Source organism: Myotis yumanensis, unplaced genomic scaffold, assembly GCF_028538775.1.
Source record: "Myotis yumanensis isolate MYYU_CA2020_CCGP unplaced genomic scaffold, mMyoYum1.0.hap1 SCAF_1, whole genome shotgun sequence".
NCBI classification, from domain to species: domain Eukaryota; kingdom Metazoa; phylum Chordata; class Mammalia; order Chiroptera; family Vespertilionidae; genus Myotis; species Myotis yumanensis.
The window spans coordinates 155,066,761-155,093,988 of record NW_027223752.1 but is presented as its reverse complement, the minus strand read 5'-3'; the positions used below and the strand labels follow the sequence as shown (position 1 = coordinate 155,093,988).

Sequence of the window (27,228 nt, the reverse complement as noted above, 5' to 3'; positions counted from 1 at the left end):
ATGTGGAGGAAAGGGAACTTTCATGCATTGTTGGCATTGTACATTGGTGCAGTCACTATGAAAAACAGCATTGAGGTTCCTCAAAAAATTAAAAATATAACCACCATGTGACCCAGCAATTCCACTTCCGGATATTTATCTGAAGAAATCCAAAACACAAATTCAAAAAGATACATACACTCCTATGTTTATTGCAGCGTTATTTATAGTGGCCAAGATCTGGAGGCAACTTAAGTGTCCATTAATAGATGAGTAGATAAAGAAAATGTAGAACATAAATAGAATGGAGTATCACTCAACTATAAAAAAGAATGAAATCTTGCCATTTGCAACTACATGGATGGACCTAAAGGATATTATGCTGACTGAAATAGATCAGACAAAGAAAAACTAATACCATACGATTTTACATATGAAATCTAAAAAGCAAAATAAACAAAACAGAAAATAACTCATGGATAAAGATAAATTGATAGTCACCAGATGGGAGGGGGGTTGGGGCGATGAGTGAAAAAGGTAAAAGGGTTTAAGAAGTACAAATTGTCACTTATAAAAATAGTCACAGGGATGTAAAGTACAGCTCAGGGAATATAGTCAATACTGTAACTATATATAGTGTCAGACGGGTACTTGATTTATCGGAGTGATCACATCATAAGGTATATAAATGACTAGGCACTATGTTGTATATCTGAAACTAGTATAATATTGTATATCAACTGTATTGAAAAATTAATTTTAAAAAATAAATTTAAAAAATACTTTGCCACAAGAGCTTGTTTAGGTTCATCCTTTCCTTAAATAATGCTGGACTTCAACTTGGCAAATAAGAAACTTGGGCTGTGATACAGTTGTGAGAGTAAATGTATTACCCAACTGTCTAAATGCTTATATAATACTGTGTCTATCGCTTTCTTTTTGGAGGTTTACTCCCTCTTCCATTTCCTAACTTGACATCTGGTAAAACAGAATTTGGTTTAGCAGTTAAAATAAAACAAGAAAGAAACAAACAAACAAAAACACATGAGTCTATCAAAGCGAAACTAAAATGTTTAATAAAAGCATAAAAATTATGCTAAAGATGAAGACTAAAAATTAGATATTAGGCAAATTTATAAAACAAAGTACTACAGTTTTTACATTTCAACAAATCATAAAGTATAAAATCGTAAAATGTCAACATGTGCAAGGAAAGCATTAATAGCCTTTTTGGTGACTAGCCATATAAAGCTGTTTTTAAAGTGCTACACTGTGAGGTATTATATTTAAGAGTTTAATAAACATCTGATTTCAACATAGTCACACATAAAACACTTTTTCCCCTCAAGTAAGCTATGAACTGTTTTGTTAGGAAAGTTGAAATTAAGCATGTATAAAATTAAGGAGTAATAAACTTGTTAATCCCAAATTACTAGTGCAATTCAAAAGCCTAAAAAATTCCAGATCAGGAACAAACTTCCTGCTCAAGGTGCACTTTAATCCACACATGTATCTTATCTAAAATCCATACCACAGCCTCTCCATCTACTTACAGTTTGTTCCTGGGCACTTCATTTATTAGTTGTGTTTTCTTTTTTAATTAACAAAAAATCCTCAAGGCACCTAAAGATTAGCCTATGTTTCATTTGTCCATATTGAAAATGCAGAGGGGTAAACTGCTAGGGATCAAGTGGTGGCAGTACAGAGAAGTGGTTTAGAGAGACTGGCACAAAGACTGGTAAATTTGAAATGAACCTTTTCACTAGGTACCTAAACATCTAAGCTTTGGCTTTATCAGCTACAAAATGGCATCCTCTTAATAATCTGTAAGGATTATGTATGCCTATAAGTAAAGCATTGACTATGGTACCAGCAGGAGGAAAAGCTAAAAAATAGAGTTGTTTGTATTATCATCATGATTACTTCTATATAAGGAAGGAGTACTATGGATGAATAAAGGAAAAGGCTCACCATTCTTTGGACTGTGTTCTCACTGGGAGCAATACTGGCATACCGGGCAGGACAGTTCTTGTACAGAATTGCTCAGACCTTTGGCATCTGGGCCTTAAGGCAGCAAAAGGCCAGTAGCACCCCCATCGTTGTGATAACCAAAAATACACCCATACATTTCCAAACACCCCCTGAAAGAGACCGTTACCTTTCTTGAGAACTGCTCTTCTTGAGGGGCCTTCTTTATTAAGAAACAATTTAGTTATTTTAATACGAATAAGAATTTCTTACTGTCTTAGACGGTATTTAAGGATGAGATACATTAGGCCTGGTGGCAGGGAGAATAGGAAAGAATTCACTACAACCTGAATCCTAGTATCAGAATTCCCAAGCTCACTATTTAGGACTCAAGTCAAAAGGTAGAGCTATATCTTTGCAAGTAAACTCAGCAGGAAGGAATTCTGCCATGAAGCCACGTCTTCAGCTAGTCTGTTTGTTATGTAGTTGAAATGGAAGGTAGACATATAAATTCAGACTATGACCTTTCCTCAACATTACTGGACCAGGGTCCACTTCCTCCCATGTCTAGAAAAAGTAAAAACTAAAATCATAAAAAAATTAACAAGAACCCCCACCCCACCCCACCCCCCAACTGGCATAAGATCTGTGGCAAGAAAAGCTCTAACTCAGCCTAAACTCACATCCTTTTCTGACAAAGTATTCAAGTCTGAGCTCCACTTTCATGTTGTTTCAGACCTTCTATTCCTAAATCTGTTCTTCAGAACTTAACAGTGTTTTGGTGATGCTAGGAAAGATATAGGGCATTTGGCCTTCGTTAGTGCTGAGAGAGAAAAGGCAGGTTTTGTTACCACATGAAATGACTAAGGCACTGAGATGAGAAGAAATGCTCACTGGTAGAAGCCACTGGGAATAAAATCCAAATCTCCTGCTTCCCAACCCAGTCCTCTAGTCCCATTCCCTAAATCACAGACAGGCGTTACTAAAAAGGCTGAAGTATCCTGCTGAGGAGCCCCGAGATGAAAGCTCCCATATGTTCTACCCTCTTTTTAGTCTCCAACCTGAGCCTACCCTGGATCCACTAAGTTCCTGGATCCGCTGTCAAGTGTAGAAAGAAGAATGTGTTTAGAAAGACATGTATTTACATCCTGTTCACCATCTCCTTTCAGAGATGTTCTTTATCTCTTTGAAATGATTATATTAAATGGATGTGGGGCTAAAGTTAGACCGTATTTTCCAGTCAGAAGGGGCTTCTGAGAATCCTTAGGTAAAGCGAATGTGAAACTCTGCATCAGGCTCACAAACGTCAGGAATAGTTCCATCTTTGCCAGCTGCTCTCCCATACACACCCGCTTCCCTAAAATAAGAGCAGAAAAAAATTAAGCATTATAATACCACCCCTTTTTCTGTCTCTAAAAGTACACATTTATATGCAATATCTAAATTGTCTTAAATACAGATATAGAGTTTTAAAATAAAACTGCCACATATACCACATGACCTCCCACAGTAATGCTGATTAAAATTTTTATATATGAAGCTCACATTTTAACCCCTACTCATAAAAACCTATCTTCATCCTAGACAGGAACTAGAGACAGATCTGATTCTTGTCTCCTCCTGCTTCTGTACCTACTTGATTCTTTCCTGTGCTCTTACCTGGATGATTAGGGAGAAAATAAATCAGATTACGACTCTCCGGAGTATTCCTTCTCTAGGAACCTAAAGGAGCTGCTGCTGAGAACAGAGAACCCCTCTCACCCACCGGCCATCAGTCAAAAGCTGCTCTGAACTCCAACAGTTCCCTGGCACTCAAACCATCACCAGAGCAGTTCAGAGATGAAGATTCCTAGGCGTATTTAAAGACTTAAAACCAAATTGCTTTCCTTTCATTTTTAAAATCTGAAATGAACAGAGTGGAGATGTATTATCTACATGATTTATCTCTTATATTAGCTTGCCCGGAAAGAAACATTTTTAAAACAGTACTATGAAATAATAAAATATTCTTTTGGTTCTACTTCATTTTTAATTATGCCATTAAGAAAATAAAGTTTAACTCACCTATCCCAAAAGGAATAAATGTTTCTCTTTTAATAAGTTGTCCTTGATCATCCAGAAATCGATTAGGGTTGAAATCATTAGGTTTCTCCCAAATGGCTGGATCTCTGTGCACTGCCCACAAGTTGGGCACTATCACTGTGCCTTTGGGAATAGTATACCCTTGGAGCACTAAAACAAACAAGCAAAAACCATTGTCATTCAGCATGCTTTTTTACTAATCTGTAAACATCGCTATCTAAAAAAATACCTAGTGACATATCGAGCTCTTAATTTGCTGAGACTAAACCTTGAGGTACTTGTAGGCAGGGGCAAGACCTTACCAATTGGCATCCCTTTCTCCATACCACCCCAGGATCCAGCTTAAGAGTTGTTGAATTAATGCATTAGATCAAACCATAACAACATTATAATGAAAAGAAAACACATAGAAATCACAGGGCATACCAGGTAAACTTTCCCAAAGAATAGAAATTCCTAATACCTGTATAAAACTTTATATTTTACAGTCTTTTATGTCCACACAATAATATGATGAGAAAGGTAACTAAGGTAAAGGGATGTACAGGGAAGTCAGCATTGCCTCTTAATCGGCCAAAAAATCCATGTGCACTTTAAGTGATACCCAAAAGATACTGCACACTCAGTGAATTTAATTTGTACCAAAGAAATTGTTAAGTGATCTAATGCCGTTTATAAGTGATTGCCTTCTACAACAGTATCATAACTAATTTAAGCCCGCTACATCATGAGCTGTCTCCTAGGAGGTGACTTCCTTGTTACGAGGGAATCTGAGTGCCTATACAGGGTGGGCAAAAGCCAGGTTTACAGTTGGAGTTCGTGAAACACAGTTTATTCTTGTATTATTGTTTATTAATTGTTGTATTATTTTTCATATGAACAACTGTAAACCTACTTTTTCCCCACCCTGTATGTCAAGGGCATAATCAAAAGGACACATTTCACTGTGAGAGGTTGAAACAGGTATCGTTAGAATCAAAAGGGCTCTTCTAACTCTTTAATATTTATGCTTCACTTGCAGAATTGTAACAACTGAAGTAGGATAACTCCAAGTTAACACCTTGCTGGCCAGCTATTTGGAGCCAGAACTTGCTCGTGTAGCCAGCTACTTTTTGTAGTTTTGGCAACCCATGGCTCTCCCTCATTGTTCCACAAACCAGTGTTTTGTTCTTCAATAATAGTTCAGCTGTAGACATGCTATTTTAGTAATTATCTTGGTAAATTTGATGCCAAGAACCAAGAAAAGGCCATAAGACAGATAATATAATCTGTTGTATTTTTCGCCTTCACCCATATATATATGTTGAAGTTGCAAATATAGCCACTCTCACTTTCACAAAGCATCCTTACTAAAATTCCACATTTTATTATTTTTGCCGGATAATGCGTCTTGAATCTGATGCGTCCTCTCCATGGAATCGTTGCTTCATTGAGTGATAACTGCTGTTTGGGTACATATAAAGATTTGCGTTTCAAGATAAAGTGATCCGTGAAGACAGTCTATGTTACATGTTGCTTGTGAATTATCATTCAGATGAAAGAATGTAAGTATTTACTCGAACCTCTTTCTATAAACATAGTTTTTGGAACTATGGGTGATTCAAGTAAAGGATCGGTTGAACAGTAATCTTTTCATTCTGGCTTCTTTGTTTGTCCCATCAATATAATTAAACCAAGAAACTTCTTTATATTCATATAAGTAATGTCCTTCTATGGTGAAGTTTTAGCAGATATTTTTGTGGTATTTTTCCATGTGCTAATGTATAAATTGGTTTAAGAAGTAATGAGATTGAAAAAATTCTTATCAAAAAATAAATTGGTTACTTCAGTTATACTTTATGGGTCTTCAGATTGAACAGTTATGCCTGAAATATTTGTATAATCCTCCAGGTAAAATGTCTTTTTCTGCCCATTCTTCTTCAGAATCACTTTCACTGTTGGATACTATCACGTTTCTTTTGCCTTCATGATGGTCTAATGTTAAACTCATTACTATCTTCTGACAAGGTACTATCTTCCAGCTGACTACCAAAGTCACTCGGCCAATCAGACACGGTGTCCGCACATCATTCACTCTAACATTCTTCTCTGCCATGACAAGTCTTTTTTAAACCTTTTGCCATAATAAAAGATGGATGGAAAGAATTTGATGTAGTTCTCATCATAACTGATGAGTTGAGGAAAAGACACGCATAGCAAGGAGGAAAACTAGGGACGGCTGAAATAAGTGCCGAGCAGTGAATTGGCTTGTATCTCGCACCTCTTATAATCTGAGCCTACACAAACATAACTAAGAAAATAGTCCAGAGTGCTGTTTTAAAATTCTACATTGCTTTCCGACCTTAAAATTACTTCATGTGAGTGGAAACACAAGTATACTCGTAACCGGTAAAAAAGGTGGTGTTAAAACCCTTACTTCCACATTTAGACTAGCTCTTCTGACCCCTAAGAAGAGGACGGAGAGGTGGGTGCCTTTGCCAATGCTAGCGTTTCTTCTGTCCAGGCAGCCACTGCATATGGCAGCTTAATTTGTTTGTGACCATTGTGGGCATCTGTGCTCTGAAGAGCAAGCCATTTACAAAACAAGCTGTGTAGAATGCCAGTACAACAAATACTAGACAACTGTCTGCTGAAGCATCCCCTGGACATTTGACTGTCCATGATACAGTGCTAAACCATTGGGAGGATCAAGGTAGGTGACAGTCACCATACCCTCACCTCAACTTCCCTGGGCTGGGCTTCCCACTCAAAGGTGGAAGTTCTAGACTTGCCTGTTTTCTCCGAGGTCATATGTGGAATGGAAAGCGGCACTACCATAGTCAGCCTCTGCACCTCCATGATGGTGGCTTCTGTGTAGGGCATCTGGGCCTTGTCAGTGAAGGAAGGGACTCGGTCAGCACCAATGACCCTTTCAATTTCCTCGTGGACCTTTTCTATACAAAAAGAGAATAAACCAGAAGACCAGTCACTAGTAAGTTGAGACTTCCCTCCTACACCACTTACCATCGCCTTGTACACACAACCGGCAATGTGGCAGTACAGGCCTGACTCCGCCTGAGTGAAGTGAAGCACTAATCAGATATTCCAAGTGGAGCCAGCTAGCCCCTGTACGCTCTGTGACTCTGAAGGATATCAGAACAGATAGAGGGGCGAAGGAGCAAGCATTCTGTATTCAGGAGTACTCTGAATCATTCTCTCATGTGAACACTGGACTATCTAAGCGTTTACTGGTATATGTGACAATATATGGTAGCCCATCAAAGCTCCTAGTGATCTCCGTGCCTCTTGGTTTACACATTCACTTTTTTAAAATTGATTTTTAGAGAGAGAAACATAGATGTGAGAGCGAAACATCTATTGGCTGCCTCTGGCACATCCCCTACTGAGGATGGAGCCCGCAACCTGGGCTTGTACCCTGACCTGGAATCAAACCAGCAGCCTTTTGGTGCATGGGACAATGCCCAACTAACTGAGCCACACCGGCCAAAGCTTGGTTTACACATTCTTACGCAGTCCCCTCCCACTTTGTACTAAGTTGGTCTAAGTGACCAACAGAGTAAAGGAGGAGTTGACATGTCAGTTCTGAACTTAGGTTATAAAAGACACTGTGGCTCCTGTCTTGGCCATTCACTCTCTCTAGGGCAGGGGTGGGCAAACTTTTTGACTCGAGGGCCACAATGGGTTCTTAAACTGGACCGGAGGGCCGGAAGAAAAGCATGGATGGAGTGTTTGTGTGAACTAATATAAATTCAAAGTAAACATCATTACATAAAAGGGTACGGTCTTTTTTTTTTTTAGTTTTATTCATTTCAAACGGGCCGGATCCGGCCCGCGGGCCGTAGTTTGCCCATGGCTGCTCTAGGGTCAAGTCAAGCAGCCCTATGGGAAGGTCCAAGTGGTAAGACCTGCAACCAATAGTCAAGTGGATGAGCCATCTTGGAAGTGGGTCCTTCAGTCCCAGTCAAGTTTATAGGTGACTGCAACCCCAGCCAGATTTGACTACTACATCATGAGAAATCTTAAGCCAGACCATCCAGACTAAGCCACTCCTGGATTCCTGATCCTCAGAAACTTTGTGAGATATTATTTTAAGATGATAAATTTTGGGATAATGTATTACTCAGCAATAGATTAACTAATACAGGTAGGCACAATCCTGTCTGTAGTAGGCAGAAAAAAAACACAAAAAACCCTCAAAGATGTCCCTGAAACCTGTGAACATTCTGCCTCACCTGGCAAAAGAGACTGCAGATGTGATTAAACTAAGGACCCTGCAGTGGGGAGATTATCCTGGATTTTCTGGGAATGCCCAATCTAATTGCATGGGTTTTTTTAATTGGAGAACTTTTCCCAGTTGAATTTGGAGTCAGAAGGAAATGGGACTACAGATGAGTGGTCAGTGAGATGCAATATTTCTGGCTTTGAAGATAGAGAAAGAGGGCCATGAGCCAAGGAACCTAGAAATGGATTCTCCACTAGAGCCTCCAAGAAGGAATGCAGCCCTGTCAATCTCTTGATTTTAGCCCAGTGAGACATGTGTCAGACTTCTAATGTGCAGAACTAGAAGATAACAAACCCGTATTGTTTTAAGTTGCTAAGTATATAGTTATTTGTTAAAGGAACAACAGAAAACTAATACACTCTCTTCCCCTGTGTTCTTCCACTATGAACTGCCACTGGCATTCACTGCCTGTTGCTATTGATGTAGTGGAACTAGCTGTGTGAGCCTGTGAAAGTCACATAACTTCTCTGGGCCTCTGTTCTCCATTTTAAAAACAAGATGAATGGGTTTGGATGATCATTATGATTCCCATCAGCTCTAAATTGTTATTCCTCTCTGAAGTTCTATCTTCATCACAGTTTCCACACAGAATCAGACCTGTAGAGATTTAAAGCAAGGGCAAGCAAGTATGACATGGTCTAGAAACGTGGAGTTTCACCTGTAATACCTCTTCATCGCTTAGTGCTAGGAGCCACAGGATCACCAAAGTTGCTGATCCGAATTTACATAACCTAATTTTGCCATGAATAAAGGAAACACCTATTAATTACCTTGTATGTCAGGGTTCAGTGACATATACAGAAGGCACCAAAGCAAAGAGTTACTCGTGGTATCAGTCCCAGCAACGAAGAGATCACTGATGATATAAAGTAAGTAATCTTCATTAAAACTACTATTGCTATTATTTTTCTTCTCTTCATCCACGTGGAGAAGGTACATGTCTATGTAGTCCCGAGGGTTCTCAACGTCCAGAGACTCTCGATGTTCTTTGATGATTCTTTTAAGGAAATTGAGAACATCATTTTCAATGACCCTGAATTCCTTAAATGGTCCAAAGGGAAGGTAATAAAGCCAGGGACATATGTTGACCAGTTGGAGCTGGCTGTTCAGACAGACTTCTAACCCTCGTGATATAAAATTAAGCATTTTCCTAAACTCACTATTGGTGTAATCAAAGCGCCGGCCAAAGCACATGAGGCAAATGATATTGGAGATGGCATTGTGGACAATGGGGAAAGGATCGAAGGCGTCTCCTCCATGTTTTTGCATTTCCTCCTTCACATATTTGAACTCCTCTATAATCTTGGGCTCCAAGCTAAGCTTTCCTAAGCCAAAATGACGAAGAGTTGAATGAGAGAACTTCCTCTGTTGTCTCCAGACTGGACCATAACGTGCAAATACAACCCCTGCAAAAGGACACACGAGAAAAGACATTGAGAGATAGCAATACTTGATAATACTCACCAGGACATACCAGGAATGTATTCTGTATTTCTCAAGTCACTTGTGCAGAGTTCATATACATATAAAGATTACCAGCCAAGACAAAGGATTAGCAAAATGTCGTTATCAAGATAGTATATGTTTCTAATAACAAAAACCATATGCAATTTGATTAGGAAAAAAATTGCTATACAGCTTATCATTATAGATTGTAACTCCAGGTAAAGTGAAAAGCAGTGAATTTCAATTTCTAGAGTTAGTGTAAATTTTAAAATCTTATTTTCATAAGAGTGAATCCAGGCTTTGAAAATATTTTACGCTGGATACACCCTTTTCTAAACATTCTAAACAGAAGGATTAGCATGGTAGTAGACTGCAGATGAGGGCAGGGATGATATCTGATTGTGCTCACCGTTAAAATCCCAGCTTTGGGTATAGTGCTGGGTATAAAGGAGGAGCTCGTTAAATATGAGCTGAATAAATCAATAGCGCAACTATATTAGAACACTGGCCATCATAGTTTGAAATCAAGTAACTGGCAGGTAATCTAAAATATCTGTTGTTGGCAACTGCCCTAATTTAAAAACATCTGAATTCAAGGTCATCCACAACTATATTTTACTTGACTTCACTTATGTTACACATCTTCCACCACCAGAGCCAACAGAATTGCTCTCAGATATTCCTTGTTTCTTGTCATTTTTTTCATCCTCCTACCTTCCATGGTGTGTTTTGTTTCAGCCAGTTCTCTTCCTTTCCCACTTTTAATCTACTTTATTTCTGCTACCTTCAAAGGCATGCTTCATTCACTTAACAGATATTTCTGAATGCCTACTATGTGCCAGGAACTGGGATGTAGAACAGTAAAACTAATGACTGTTATTTTATAATAAGGTATATAGAAATTTTATAATTAATCTAATATCGAATGGGGAGAAGTTCCCCTCTCTCCTGCCACCACCTTGTTCTTTTTGAAAATTGTTTTTCATTATCCTTGACTCTTTACTCTTTCAGAAAACTTTAATCAGCTGGTCAAGTTTTTTTTTTAAGTGCCTTTGGGACTTTGATTGGATTTAATTTATAGATTAATTTGAACATTGACTTTTTTTTCTTTATTGATTAAGGTATTACATATGTGTCCTTATCCCCCTATTGTCCCCCCACACTCCCCCACTCATGCCCTCACCCCCCTGTTGTCTGTGTCCATTGGTTAGGCTTGTATGCATGCATACAAGTCCTTTGGTTGATCTCTCCCCCTTACTCCCACCCTCCCCTACCTTCCCTCTGAGGTTTGACGGTCTTTTTGATCATTGGACTTGCTTGCAGTCCAAGAATAAATCCAGCTTCAGTTATGATGTTTTATGCTTTTTCAAAACATCGTTGGACTTGGTTTTCTTAATTTTTCTAAAAAATAATTCTTTATTGTTGAATTACATATGTCCCTTTTTTCCATTGACCCCCTCCAGCCCCCCCCCCCCCCCCACACACACACACACAGCCCAGCCTTCAGCACCCTATTGTCTGTGTCCATGGGTTATACATATATGTATACAAGTTGGACTTGGTTTTCTAATTTTTTTAATTCATCTTCATAAATGATTATACCTATAAATTTTATTTTTTATAATGTACTTGTATGGATATACTGGCCTCCTAAAATGAGCCAGGGTGTGTTCTCCCTCTTTGAAAGAATTTGTTTGAAATTTGACATGTTTCTCTTTTTTTCTTTGAGTTTATTCTTTTGTTCTTTTTTGGATGTAAAAAGTTGGTCTTCTAACTCATTACATTTCAGACCTTTATCCTAAAAAATGAGTTAAGGCTCTGTAATTGGCCTCTGGGTACCACATTAGCTGTAGTTCGTAAGAACTGTATGCATGGCATAAATTTTCATTAGAGTTTAAGTTTAAATTTTTTTTCTATTATTATTCTCTTTTACCACCTAGCTCAGTTTGTCTCATACTGATTTTTGACAATGATGAGCTTGCTTTTTAGCCTGGTATGTGATCAATTTTAATAAAACTTCCAAATAGTTAAGAGGAATTTGTATTCAAGTTATTGTTGGGGATAGGGTTCTCTATATGTCCAAAAGAGAAGGCTTGGTAACTGCTGAAATCAAATATTCTGTATACTTACCAAATTTTTATCTACCTGATTTCTCAACTATTCAAATATGTATGTTAAGATATCCTGCTATAATGGTGTGTTTGTCAATTTCTTTTTGCTGTTCTATAATTTTTATTACATATATCATAACTAGTAAATATTTATATCTATAGCTCTGTTTATAAGTTACTAGGTTTATATATACCTAATATATAAATAAATTATATATTTAGACAATATTTCTAGGAACGTTCAAATTTAGAATTATTATATCTTGTTAAACCCAGCCAGCATGGCTCAGTGGCTGTGCATCAAACTATGAACCAGGAGGTCATGGTTCAATTCCCCGTCAGGGCACATGCCCGGGTTGCAGGCTCCATCCCACAGTGTGGGTTGTGCAGGAGGCAGCAGATAAATGATTCTCCCCCATCATTGATGTCTGTCTGTCTGTCTGTCTGTCTGTCTCTCTCTCTCTCTCTCTCCCCCTCTTCCTTCCTCTCTGAAATCAATACAAATATATATATATTTAAAAAAAAAAAAAAAAACAACAACTCATGCCCTAACCTGTTTGGCTCAGTGGATAGAGCATTGGCCTGCGGACTGAAGGGTCCCAGGTTCAATTCCGGTCAAGGGCATGTACCTTGGTTGCGGGCACATCCCCAGTTAGGGAGTGTGCAGGAGGCAGCTGATCGATGTTTCTCTCTCATCGATGTTTCTAACTCTCTATCCCTCTCCCTTCCTCTCTGTAAAAAAAATCAATAAAATATATTTTTTAAAAAAAATAATTCATTTTATCATCATGCAATGCCTTCCTTATTGTTTTTTTCTTACTTTATCTTTAATATTGAAAATATTACAGATATTCCCATTTCTCCTTTTGGAGGGGTCTACCCCCCTCCCCCATATCTCCACCAAACTATTGTCTGTGTCCATGGGCTATGCATATATGCATATAAGTTCCCTGGTTAATCTCTTCTCACCCACCCATCCACCCCACCTTCCCTCTGAGATTTGACAGTCTGTCCCATGCTTCTATGTCTCTGGGATCTATTTTGTTCAACAGTTTATTTTGTTCATTAGATTCCATATCCGTGAGATCATGTGATACATGTCTTTCTTTGACTGGCTTATTTCACTTAGCATGAGACAGGTACCTCCATTCTGTCTCAAAGGGTAAGATATCTTTTTTACGGCTGCATAGTATTCCATGATATAAATGTACCACAGCTTTTCTATCCACTCATCTACTGATGGGCACTTGGTCTATTTCCAGATCTTAGCTATTGTAAATTGCACTGCTATGAACATAGGGTTGCATATATTCTTTCTGATTGATGTTTTGGGTTTCTTAGAATATATTCCTAGAAGTGGGGTCACTGGGTCAAATATCAATTCCATTTTTAATTTTTTGAGGTAACTTCATACTGTTTTCCTTAGTGGCTGTACCAGTCTGCATTCCCTCCAGCAGTGTACTAGGGTTCCCTTTTCTCCACATCCTCACCTCATTTACTGATTTGTTCATGATAGCCATTCTGACAGGTGTGAGATGATACCTCGTTGTTTTAATTTGCATCTCTCTGATGATTAGTGACTTTGAGCATTTTTTCATATCTCTTAACTATCTGTATGTCCACTTTGGAGAAGTGTCTATTTAGGTCCTTTGCCCATTTTTTAATCGGATTATTTGACTTCCTTTTGTAAAGTTGTATGAGTTCCTTACATTTTTTGGAAATGAACCCCTTATCAGATGTATCATTGCCAAATACATTCTCCCATTAGGTGGGCTCCCTTTTCATTTTGTTGATGGTTTCTGTGGCTGTGCAGAAGCTTTTTATTTTGATGTAGTCCAGGGCACCTGGTCAGGCAGCCAGGTTGCGATTGCAGGCCCGTCTGTCTGGGGGTCGGGGGTGGGGTGATGGGTCATGATGGCAGGGCCAGGTGCGCTAAGTCAAGGTGACAGGGAAGGCAGGCCAGGCATGCCAGGCAGGCCCTGTCAACGTGGCAGGGCGGTTGTCCAGGGCACTGGTTCAGGCTCACCAGGTCATGGCATCAGGCCCGTGCTGGGGGTGTCCGGTCTCAGCACTGGGGCCCTGCATGCCTGACTAGCGTCAGGGTGCTGGGCCTCGGCTGTTCCCCACCGCCTCCTTCCAAGGAGAATCCTGAGGATCCTCCAAAATGTCAAGCACTCCACTCTCAATGGGAGAAAAGCACCCGACCAATCCGCATGAGGCCTAGCAGCTCCTCCACCAGGAGCACCCGAACCGCCCGGAGGTCCCACACTGACTGAAAGATGCCCTCCGCACTCACACCCACACCATCTCTTCCTCCACACTCACACCACCATCTCTCCCTCCACACTCACTCCTACACCGTCTCTCCCTCCACACTCACACCGTCTCTCCCTCCACACTCACACCCACACCATCTCTCCCTCCACACTCACACCCACACCATCTCTTCCTCCACACTCACACCACCATCTCTCCCTCCACACTCACTCCTACACCATCTCTCCCTCCACACTCACACCACACCATCTCTCCCTCCACACTCACACCCACACCATCTCTCCCTCCACACTCACTCCCACACCATCTCTCCCTCCACACTCACACCCACACCATCTCTCCCTCCACACTCACACCCACACCATCTCTCCCTCCACACTCACTCCCACACCATCTCTCCCTCCACACTCACACCCACACCACCTCGCCCTCCACACTCACACCCACACCATCTCTCCCTCCACACTCACACCCACACCATCTCTCACATGCTCTCACACACACTCTCACCCTCACTCAGGTCCTACATGCCCCCATGTTGGTCCTCTGCCTTCCTTATTCTTAATAATTAAGTCTGACAAGGTATATTTTTGTCAAAAATACATCAGCTTTCCTTTTTTCAGGCATTTTCTTACTATAATCTTTTCTTTTACTTTGAATTTGAAATGAACTCTTATGTTTGGGGTATATTTCTTTTTTGGGGAGAGGATATAACTCTTTTAAAAAACATATATTTGGATTTTTAAAAAAAATACATTCTGGCCATCATTTAGCCTGTAAACTTAGTCCATTTATATTTAAGTACTATTTCTAACATTTTGCACTTTCTACTTGTCCTACTATGTCTATTCTCTTTCCCCTCTTCCTTTCTTGCCTTCTTTTGAGTTGAGAGGAAACAGGGTGAGTGATCAACCTCCAGTTTTTAAAAAGCTCACTTAATGTCTAGTTTAATGGTCAGCAAACTACAGACCAAAGGCCAGATCCAGCCTGCTACCTTTTTTGTATTGCAAGAGAGCTAAGACTATCTTTTACATTTTTACATGGTTGAAAAAAATTCAAATAATATTTTGTGGTATTGACCATCTATATGTCCACTTTGGTGAAGTATCTATTTAGATCCTTTGTGAAAAGTATATGAAATTGAAATTTCAGGGTTTATAAATAAAGTTTAACTAGAACACAGCCAGTTATTGAGTCACTGTAATTCATTTACACAATCTGTAGCTGCTTTTGCACTAAATGGCAGAATAGTCGAGACAGAGATTAGTGGTGGAGGCGGAATTTTCTCTGCCAGGGTCCAGGCCAAGACAGGCAATTGTCCTTGTTTTGCTGGTAGCCAGGTTTGTGGAGTGTTCTTTGTCCAATACACTCAGAGTTAAGCTCTTTAAGAGTTTTCTCTTTATCTAGAGCACTGGTTCTCAACCTTCCTAATGCCGTGACCCTTTAATACAGTTCCTCATGTTGTGGTGACCCCCAACCATAAAATTATTTTAGTTGCTACTTCATAACTGTAATTTTGCTACTGTTATGAATCGTAATGTAAATGTCTGATATGCAGGATGTATTTTCATTGTTACAAATTGAACATAATTAAAGCATAGTGATCAATCACAAAAACAATATGTAATTATATATGTGTTTTCCGATGGTCTTAGGCGACCCCTGTGAAAGGGTTGTTTGACCCCCAAAGGGGTCACGACCTACAGGTTGGCGACCCACAGGTTGAGAACTGCTGATCTAGAGGTAACTGTTCATCCTGTGTGGTACAAGGCCATATCTCTCTGCCCTTGCTTCCCCAACACTGCATTCCTGACTGACCACGAGCTCAGTAAAACCCAATGTTCTCCAGAACATGTTATCTATTTTCTGCAGGGGTGGGGGTGGTGATGAGGAACTGGCTAACAATTACCCTTATAGGCATTTCAAGTGATCGCTCTTTTTAGCCCACTGTCTCACCCCTGTACCTCCAGTTCCTGAGCCTTTTGGAAGTTCTACAGAGTAAACTGTCTCACAGTACTCTTCTCTGTAGTCGCATAAAGGTTGTCGTCCCTTGCTTTATGAACTCATTTGCTAATCTTGTGTCCACTTTTTGTCTTCAGATGTTGTGGTGCAGGACTGTAAATACATTTCATCATAGGTGGAGTATAAGCTTCTGTTAAAAGTACTTCTGGTTTGGTATGTGATTGTCAAGACCAAGAGGAATGGAAATGTTTCAATTATTCCCCAAAACAGAACTCTGCCTCTGTTTAGTAAAGTTCCATAAACTACTTCCTAGACAAACCCAGCTTAGTCACTTCCTGTCTTTAACCAGGGCCAAGTCTTTTGCTGCAGTCAGCATTTACTAAGTATTGTTGGGCCTCCTTTCCTTTTCTTGCAAAAATACGGTCTCACTCCACTTCAGGATTTGATACTAATTCTAACTACCATCTCATCATTTAAGATATTACATATGAGATGTCTGCTTTGTTCTCTTACTCAAGGAATTTTATTCTTCCTTTGTTAGGTCCTCAGTCTGTACTCACCATCTTTTAAATTATACACCTGTATTTCAGAAATACTTTATCCAGCAAAATACCCCTTTTCTATCAGTTTTCCCAGTATTTAGTTAGAATATCCTGAATAAATGAGGCCCTGCATGCTTGCTACTAAGAGAACAAAGACTTAGAAGATACAGTCCTTGTTCTCAAGATGCTTACAGTCCTGTGAGGAACTGGGTAAACCAACAATCCTAATACACTGTTATATGTTGGATTGTATTGAAGTTGCATCTTGTACTGAATGTTGTATATTTTAGGTATATCGAGGTTGTAATGTAGACAGAGGATGGAACACCATATCAGCTAAGAGAAGGCAGTGCTTCTCAGAAGAAAGCTCATCTGAGCTGATATTTCATGTGTTAATAAGGATGTGCATGAAGGCACCTCTTAGAAAAATAAATAACTTTAGCAGTGTCAAAGAAGTGTTTCAAGAAGAGTTTTTGATGGTGAGCTAACAGGAATGAGGTGCAAGATAGAAGTGACCAAAGTGACAGTGCCCAAAAATGCCAGGGATGAGAGACATTGACAGAATTAATGGCCTCGGTGTTCCAAACTTTACAAAATACCCATGATGTGGATCCGAAATGACTTAGGATCTTAGAAGTATTTGGAAGAGATTCTGGCATATCCTATCATCTCCATTATTAGCCACAAAAAGCAATAGTGGTCATGAATCTATTGGTTGGGAATGACAAAAAAAAAAACATACCCTCAAGCTAGTTTGGCAAAAAGGTCAATTAGGATGTGGAACCAAAAAACAGGAAGGGCCGAGTGTCACCACCTCATGAAACACTAAATGTCACATGATTTTTTCTTACTGCACACAGTTTTCACTTCCTTCTGTCTGACTGACTTCTTTCCTACTGCAGACCAGCTTTTACACGAATATTAGCTATCTTAAGATGTCTATTCTCCCATTTTCACCACCAGAGAGAAAAGCCCTTTATTCTCCAAGTCCAACCTCAAAAATGCTGGGAGAGAGTTTAAACGTTTCAATCAAGTGTGCCTAGTGATAACCAATTTGGGACACCTTAAGTTCATTTTGTGGCTTGAGGTTTCCAAACTATGCCACAAGTATAAATTCTTACCCCCAAACCATGTGAGGATAGATCTCTAGTTGTGAATTCTTGAGTTCTGTGCCCAGCCCACAAAGTAACCAGTGTTACCAAGAAGTGAGATATTCTGATCAGTCCACCTTTGATCAGGGGTCTATCCCTCAACTAGTCATTGTGACCAGGGAAGAGAGTTCTTATAAAGACATGGCATCATTTGGCCCAGCCACAGTTAATGTCTATGAAAGAATGGTAGGGACAGGGTTCCTCAGACAAAGGGGGTGCTCTTGTCAAAGGAATAGATTCTATAGTTGAAACAAAAATCCACCTCAAACCAAATAAAGGTCAGGCTAAACTGACTATAAAACATCTTCACAAAGGAATACTGTACAACACTTAACTACTTTGCAGGAGAACAGATTTTTAAAAAATTTTCCCCTTTTATTGAATTTATTGGGGTGACACTGATTAACAAAATTATATGGACTTCAGGTGCACAATTCCACAACACTGTATACTGTATTGTGTGTTCACCACCCAAGTTAAGTTTCCGTCCATCACCATTTACTAGTATCCCCTCTATACCTTCCTCCACCTCCCTGCAACAATCACCATACTAATTGTCCATGTCCATGAGTACTTTCTCCTTTTTTTCTTTTTTGCTCAATCCCTCCACCACCTTCCTATCCAGCCCCCCTCCGACAGGTGTCAGCCTGCTCTCTGTCTATGAGTCTGTCACTACTTTGCTTGTTAGTTCATTTTGTTCATTAGATTCCATAGATGAGTGAGATCATGTGGTACTTATCCTTGACTGGCTTATTTCACTTAGCATAATGCTCTCCAGGTCCATCCATGCTGACAAAGGATAAGATTTCCTTCTTTTTTTACAGCTGAGAAGTATTCCATTGTGTAAATGTACCACAGCTTTTTTTTCCACTTATCTACTGTCCACTGATTATAGAAGTCCACAGGGTCATAGAAGTGTTCCTCTTAGTAGGAATTCATGCTCTCTTACATAACTATTTTAAATAACTATTCTACTGCATTTACGATAAGATTCAAGTTATCTTGTTTTTCTCACTCGTTTTCAAATTCCCCACAGATGAACTTTCATTTCTATCTTCAGTTCATTTTGCATCTTCTTTCCCTTCAAGGTAGCCAATACTGACAATCTATCCTGTACTTTAAAACTTCTTCATAATTTTCTTTGTCTTCCATTTATATGGCTTTGGTATTTGCCTTGACCCGTGGTCGGCAAACTGCGGCTCGAGAGCCACATGCGGCTTTTTGGCCCCTTGAGTGTGGCTCTTCCTAAGCCTTAGGAGTACCCTAATTAAGTTAATAACAATGTACCTACCTATATAGTTTAAGTTTAAAAAATTTGGCGCTAAAAGAAATTTCAATCATTGTACTGTTGATATTTGGTCGGCAAACTCATTAGTCAATAGAGCCAAATATCAACAGTACTTCTTCAAAATAGACTCGCCCAGGCCGAAAACCAACTTCTGCGCATGGGCCACGAAGTTTCAATCACACTGTACATGCGCCCGCACATGGTATTTTGTGGAAGAGCCACACTTAAGGGGCCAAAAAGCCGCATGTGGCTCGAGAGCCGCAGTTTGCCGACCACGGGCCTAGATTCTTCCTCCAAGTCTCTAACAGTGTCTCAAAATTAGAAATGATCTAATTTCTATCAACAGGGAAATAAATAAATAACAAAAGCTAGAAGTAAAATACTTTAAATATATGATACATAAGTTTTAAAAACACATACCAAATAAAGTTATGTACTGTTTATGAATCTGAAGCAAATCTGAGTGGTGGATAAATGAGTTTATATTGCTCTCTGAATCTTCCATTTGAAATAATTTATAATAAAAATAGAGTGCAAAAATCTTTTAGAAGACCTGGGCCACACTTAGAGTAAATCACTTCTTTGGTAGCCTTGCTTCTGAGTTTGTAATTTTATTTTCTATTCCTGCTCAGGAAAAAATCATATGAATTAATGAGTGTGATGGGTATAGCTGATGTAGTACATCGAATGGCCTTTCTAGCTTATGGGCTTAAAAAGAGCACCAATTTAAGTATGATATTTTGAAAAACTCAAATATCATAAGAAACCTTCCCACATTCTAGATTGTTTTGGCAATGTGTTAACTATTTCCAGCCTCTCTGTGCATATCACAGTTTGTGAAACATTCCCTGTCTGCTAGTCTTTAGCAGCAAAAGTATTTTTAAATATCTTGTGATAAATATTTAATAATGTTATTGGCCCCTAATTCATAATATCATTTCTTTCCCCTAAAAGTCTGCACCTGTTGTATCTGAACAGTTTCACATATCACAATTTTGACATTGGAAACCTTTAGCCAAAGTTAGCTTGGGCGCTCCTCAAGTCTTGCTCAGCTGAGCCGCTCAGCCTTTTAGCTTCAGTGGCCTCGCTTTTTCATGTTGGTCATGCTGTGCATTTTCTGACCTGTGAAGTCTACTCAGAACTCATCTGCTCTTTCATTCTTTGATAAGCATCTTGAAATAAACTCACATTCTCTCCTTTAATTCTACATTCTTGAAAAAGTTCCAATAAAAAAAACCTCCTCAACTGTCTAAATTTTCCTATCCAGATGATCTGTTCTCTATTCCAAGTTAAGTCCACAAGCATTTTCTTTGCAACATATGGTTCTTCCTCTACTTTTTATAGTCAATCACCTTTACCAGCTACAGAAATTTTTCTCAATTCTTTCACATCCACCAGAATAAGAGCAGCATTGCCTAACACATCCTGTCTCTTAGAGCAGGGTTGGGGAAGCTTTTTTCTGCCAAGGGCCATTTGGATATTTATAACATCATTCACAGACCATATAAAATTATCAACTTAAAAATCAGCCTGCTACATTTGGTCAAACCTTTAATTAACTCACCCCTAATGCCTGGGCAGGGTCAGAACAAATGATTTCCGGGGCCTTACACAGCCCTCTGGCTGGATGTTCCCCACCCTGTCTTAGAGGAATGGGTGCTTTAGTTGAGATGCTGAAGCACCAAGTTTCCCGAGGCTCGCAGTGCTTCTTAAGTAAAGAGGGAGCTCATAATAATCTGTGGTCCAACTAATACTTAGAAACTGACTCATTTTAAATTATTGACCAAACTGTATATCCACCAAAAAGGACCTCAAAGAAGAAAATCTAATTCCTACCTTTAAAAATCTAGAGGAAAAGACAGACATGCAACACAAAAACTATGATGTGATGAGTGCATCAACAAATGCTTGTTTGCATGCATTCATTTCTTGATTACCTCCTCTGTGCCAATTAGTAGGGACACAGTGGTTACGAAGATGAACAAAATCTTTGCCCTCACAGAGCTCACATTCCAAGTAGTAGATAGACTTGGTGATAGGCTAAATACTTTCAAAGTGTTTATCAAATGAAGTAAGCATATGATAAAATAAGTTGTGGCACTGGATAGTGTCTAAAATAGGACTAAAAGGCAACATTTGGTCTGAGAGATGACAAGGAGTCAGTCAAGTGCAAAGTTATTCTGGGCCCAAAGCAAACCCAGTGGCCTGAGGCAGTCACAACCTTGGCAGGAATCAGCTTGGTGTGCTTAGAGCAGGTTGAAATGTACAAATAAAAGGAGAGTGGGAAGAGATAAAATCAGAAAGGCAGGCAGGGGCCAGTTTCTTCAGGGCACAGTAGGTCAAGTATGGAGCTGGTGGCAATTGGTTTCAGCTGGGAAGTGACATGGTTAAATACATGATTTTTAACAAGAAATCCCTTTGGCTGATATAGAGATAAAAGAGTGATGCAAAAGCAAGCAGGCTAGTTATGAGGCTTCTGAGTATCAGAGAAGAAATGATGGCAGTTTGGATGAGGATGCTAACAATGAAGATGGAAAGCAGTGGGTGGATATAGCAGGGGTGGGGAACTGATCAGTAGGAACTAATGAGAGGTCAAGTGACTGGTAGGGGGTGGGGTAGGGGTTAGAATGAAAGTGATACATACCATCATGGAGAAAAGAATAGAGCACCTCTACCTGGCAGTAGAGAAGTATCTCAGGGACCAGTTTCTCAAAGAGGTGACATTTCAGCAGGTATGGAAAAACAAAATAACAAGTGTTGTTGAGGATGTGGAGAAATTGAACCTGTCATTGCTGATGGGAATGTAAAATGGTGCCACCACTATGGGAAGCCATTATGGCACCTACTCAAAAAATTGAACAGATTTGAACTATGATCAGGCAATTCCACTTTTGAGTATATACCTAAAGAATTAAAAGCAGGGACTTGAACAAATATATATTTTTTCAACTGAGTAATTATTTATTGAGGTTCTGTTTAGTGGCTCATCAGCAAAAAGACACGTTGGAAACACAATTTCAGTCATCAAATGCCCATTTCATGAAAGATACTGTACAAGGGTGGGGAAACAAAGACGGTTAAGAGAAATCACTAGGCCGAGGATCCTGGTCTGATGAAGGAGACTGGACAAGGGGTTTGGCCGCACGGTGGGCCTGGCTGTGCGCGCAGGTGCACCAAGCACTCTATTCACACTTGGTTACTTGGGAGTGGGTGTGGTATGCTCCAGGGATGGTGAAGAATGAGGCTACGAAACAAGAATGTCTGCTGAGACTCTGTAAGATCTGTGACAAGTTTGGTACAGCTATAAGACTAATCACCAAGACAGTCTGGATCTGAGCTGATAATAAAGACCTTTTGCAGTTTTGAGCAGAGGAGACATAATGATTGAGGGCATATATTTTGACACCACACAATCAGGAAGTGGCTGATAATGCATTATAATTACAATTTTGAGGGTGAAATACCATTATTCCTGGTTTACATAAAAATTTAAGAAGCTTGCTTAGTTCATGCAGCTAAAGAGTGACAAAGGCAGGATTTGAACCCACTTCTAAATCCAAACCCAGAGATTTTGAGCATTTTTACTGCGGTCTCAGAATCTCTAGGCCAGTGATGGCGAACCTGTGACATGCGTGTCAGAGGTGACACGTGAACTCATTTTTTGGTTGATTTTTCTTTGTTAAATGGCATTTAAATATATAAAATAAATATCAAAAATATAAATCTTTGTTTTACTATGGTTGCAAATATCAAAAAATTTCTATATGTGACACAGCACCAGAGTTAAGTTAGGGTTTTTCAAAATGCTGACACGCCGAGCTCAAAAGGTTCGCCATCACTGCTCTAGGCAGTCCACCATCTAGATTTGTGGTGTTTTTTGTGTTTGTTTTTTTTTAACAGATTTGACATCCTGCACCAGCTCATTTATATACTTTAAGCTATTTAAAAATGAAAAACTGTTAAACAGTGGTGGTTTTTGCAGTGCTACTGGTGAAAGAAGGCTTAAAAGGGGAGTTTTTCAATAGGTAATACATAGTAAAATTCAAAGAACACAAGCAAAGAGGCAAGTTCCCCCCAAACTCTATTCCCTTATATAAAGGCAAACACTATCAACCATTTCTTGTATACAGTAAGGATTTTCTATAAATATATAATCAGCAATGACAGGTGCTTGGGAATTAAAGATGGCCACAAACTCTTATCTCCTGTCCACTCTTCTCATGGACAGTGGAATCTCTCTCCCCTCTACCTGCATCCGGAAGAGCTTTTAACCTATAGATTACGGAAGTGACTTTTAATATCTGTTTTCATCCACTTGAAACCCAGCTGCGAGAATCCCAACCCATATGAAAAGGCCACATTAAAAGAACCAAGGTGCTTCACAACAGCCCCAGCTGAGCTCCCGGGTGACACCAGCGCCAACGGCCCCGCAGAGGAAAGCCCCAGATGGCTGTGGAACGAAAGCACAAGCTGAGCCCAGCCACCCACAGCACTTTAGGACTTGTTTGAACTAAGTTTTAAGGCCGCTAGTTACACAGTGGCACACTGAAAAATGTGTTATTTAAAAAAAAAAAAAAAAAAAGATTATCCATTGTTCTTATTTTACTGACTTTCTTGGATATCTTCCAGTAAGGCCATTACAGGGATGGTACAAAATTCATTCAGTGTTCTTTCAATGAAATTTTGGTATTTGCCTATTTTCTACTTGTCTAAGTTCACACAGCTAAAGAGTGACAAAGGCAGGGTACAAAAAAATTCATGGACATATTACTCCATACATGTAAGAGTATATGTTTAGTTTAAAATTAGCCTCTTGTTTTCTAGAGCTACCCTGTCTGCTAATAGCCATAAGCTGCATTCACTTTCTTAATCTTACTATCTACATTTAGCTAATGGACAGCATTGAGAACATTTCTGTCATTGCAGAAATTTTTACTATACAGTACTGTTCTAGAGCAGGGGTCAGGCGAAATTCCTGAAGAAGACTAACTGATATTTTAGGTTTATGGGCCATATAGTCTCTGAAAGAAATACTCTGCAATTATAGTGCAAAAGCAGTCACAGACAAATGGTTGGTAAATGAGCATGACTGTATTCCAATAAACATTAAAATTGGAATTTTATATAATTTTTAGGTCACGAAATATTCTTTTGATTGCATTGAAATTACTTAGCATATGTGCATTTTTAAGTTTAAAAACTAGATTGCCACCTGACCGGTGTGGCTCCATGGTTGAACCAGGAGATCTTGGTTTAATCCCCAGTAGGAGGTGTGCAGGAGGGAGCTGATCAATGATTCTCTCTCATCATTGATGTTTCTATCTCTTTCCCTCTCCCTTCCTCTCTGAAATCAATAAAAATATATTTAAAAACAATAATAAAAAAATTAGATTACCCTCTTAAGAGCATTTTGAAATATTACTTCCTGGCATGTTGTCAGTTGTCGCAAATAAACACTAATAAACTTTCATAATAATTTTCTACAGGTTTGAACCTTCTTACATGAACACCAAGTATGTAAGCTGATTACATGAAATAAATCTGTGTGTGTGTGTGTAAATATGTATGTATATACATACATACAATGGAATATTAGTCTTAAAAAGGAAGGCAGTTCTCACATGCTACAACATGGATGAACCTTAAAGCATTATGCTAAGTGAAATATGTCAGTCACGAAAGGACAAATACTGTATGATTACTAAATTCATAGAGACCAAAAAAAAAAAAAAGTGGTTGCCAGGGACTGGAAAAAGAGAGCTGGGGTTAATATTTGTTTAATGCTCACAAGACTTCAGTTTGGCAAGCCAAAGAGAGTTTTGGAGATGATGGCGATAGTTTTCACAACAATGTGAATAACCTAATGCCAGTGAACTGTAAGATTTAAAATTATTGAGTTGGCAAATTTTATATTATGTGTATTTCATCACAATCTAAAAAAACGAAAAGCAGGCAGCCATGAGATTGGAAGAGAATTCCAGGTAGAAGCAATAGCCTGTGTGAAGGCATGGAGAGGGTGAGGTATGAACTGTGACTTCAGTTTTTTAGTGAGACGTTTAGAATATTATGATCATCACTAGAGGCCTGGTGCATGAAATTAATGCACTGGGGGGAGGGGAAGGGGTCCCTGCACCCTCTGGCAGTCTGGGAGCCCTCAGGGGATGTCCAACTGATGGCTTAGGCCCGTTCCTGGACATCCTTAGCACTGCCACGGAGGCAGGAGAGGCTCCCACCACCGCCGCTGCACTCACCAGCAGTGAGTCCAGCTCTGCGTTGAGCATCTGCCCCCTGGTGGTCAGTGCACGTCATAGCTACTGGTCATTCGGCTGTTTGGTCTATTTGCATATTAGCCTTTTATTATATAGGATTACTACTATTCATTTAGAATCCTGATGCAAAAGTCTGGCTTACTCAGATTCTAAAATACCTGGGTCTCTTTATGCCACATTCCAGAGACAGTAAGAAGCAGTTCACTTACTTAATAATACTTATTGAAAATTTACTATGGGCCAGGCACTTGGGAATTACCCTGTCCTCCTGGATGTCAGTCTAGTGCTGAGACCCACATCCCCGCCCCAGGTTATAAAATTATGGAGCCTCAGTTTTGGTAAGTGCAGTAAAGGAAAAATACTTGTACAATGCAATTGTTCTAATAAGGGAGCTTAATTTTTGGAGAAGCAGTGAGAAAAAAAGCCTCCCTGGGGAAACATTTAATATCTGCAAAGGAGTGACTCAGAAAAAAAAAAGTCTGGGACCTGTGTTAGCCAATAGGACAAAGGGAGGGGAAGACTGATGAAGGGTAATAAATAAACAGGGAAATAAATAGGTGGATGGGTGGAGTTAGAGGAAAAGTAAATGTGATATTTTATTGAAACAATGTGTTTCGTTTCCTAACCTGGAAAAATTGCCCAAGTTAGACTCCAATAGGCAGGAATCACAGTGCCTACAAACTCGTGTATTAAGTTTGCCAATAGGCTCCTAAAGTGTTTTCTGGACTTTCTATTCTTAAACTCTTGCACGCAAAACTCAGAAGGTGAAAAGGATCCAAGTTTTTTCCCCCCGGGACAGGGCCTGAAGAGTGAGGCTTGGTTCTGGGAAGGAGAGAATTCCCCTGGAGAGATGCAGCCAGGCTTCACACTTTGTTGTCACCCCCGTCCCTCCCATTACCCTTCCTCCTGATCTTGAAATATGAACGAGTAATCCATCAGCTACAGTTGAGTGGCATCTTAAAGGCTACGGAAAAGGGAGGCACTGCCGCCCCCTTACCTCGCCCCCCCCCCTACCTCGCCCCCGACTGGGATGCCGGAATGCCGCGCGGGGTGCGTGCGGCTGGCGGTTTCACAAGTCCCCGGACACCTGAGGCTCCCGGGCCCAGCTCACCCTTCTCCTTGGTCACTTGGGAGACCAGTGGCATATGTGGACGGTCGCTGAAGGCCTCGGCCTGCTGCACCAGCGCCTCGCGCACGCTGTGGAAGTCATTGAGGACGACCACCATGTAGGGGCCCACGAAGAAGCTATAGATGTTGCCATAGACTCGGGCCAGATTGGTCAGCAGCACCTGCGAGGCCGGCATGGAGGGGTCTACGTCTGGGATATTCTTCCCGAACTTGACCCAGCTCCTCCCGCGGAGGAAGGGCGGCAGCAGCACGAAGCCGAAGTTGCCCACCACCGGCCAGGGCGTGGGCCCGGGAGGGATGCCCTGTGGCCGGCACCGCCTCACCCAGCTCCACCCGAGCAGCGCGGCCAGGCCGAGCAGCAGCAGCGCGCCGCCGGTGGGGTCCAGCCTCAGCAGCCCCAGGGGCGCGGGCAGGAGACTCAGGGGCCAGGGCGAGCCCTCGGGGGGCGGTGGCGGCGCGGCGGCGGCCATGGCCCGTGCAGGGCGGCCTTGGCGTTCTCCCCGCGGCCCCAAGGAGAGCGCGCTCCTCGCCGCTGCCCGCTGGGAGCCGAGGCCTTAGCCAGAACCGGGGAGGGCGGAGCGGCGGAGGGCGCCGGGATTGGCCGGCCTCTGGCTCTCCCACCTCCTAAAAGGGGACGCGCCGCCTCCCTGCAGGAGAGGTCTGCGGACGAGGGGGGGCGCGCAGTCTGCAAGTTTGGTCTCTAATGGCCGTAGCGCCCCTCCTTTGGGCCCGGCGTGGCTGTG

General features: G+C 40.5%; 1 protein-coding gene across 1 annotated transcript; it reads right to left on the bottom strand.

Annotated features, from left to right (window-relative positions):
• Positions 1–1,028: 1,028 nt before the first annotated feature.
• Positions 1,029–26,999, bottom strand: CYP2U1 (cytochrome P450 family 2 subfamily U member 1). Its single transcript, XM_070433488.1, has 5 exons — positions 26,469–26,999; positions 9,082–9,717; positions 6,801–6,962; positions 4,012–4,179; positions 1,029–3,304 (listed from the first exon to the last, which is right to left on the bottom strand). Exons 1-5 carry the CDS (start codon positions 26,953–26,955, stop codon positions 3,126–3,128), a joined length of 1,632 nt encoding a protein of 543 aa, XP_070289589.1. The 5' UTR covers positions 26,956–26,999; the 3' UTR covers positions 1,029–3,125.
• Positions 27,000–27,228: the final 229 nt, after the last annotated feature.

What these genes read in the sequence shown, in the direction of transcription:
- CYP2U1 (XM_070433488.1), bottom strand. Translation starts at nt 26,955, where the DNA reads ATGGCCGCCGCCGCGCCGCCACCGCCCCCCGAGGGCTCGCCCTGGCCC. An exon ending in CCAAGTGACCAAGGAGAAGG is followed by an intron (nt 9,718 to 26,468) that starts GTGAGCTGGGCC and finishes GTCCTTTTGCAG; the next exon opens with GGGTTGTATTTGCACGTTAT. An exon ending in ATTTATTCCTTTTGGGATAG is followed by an intron (nt 3,305 to 4,011) that starts GTGAGTTAAACT and finishes CTCTTATTTTAG; the next exon opens with GGAAGCGGGTGTGTATGGGA.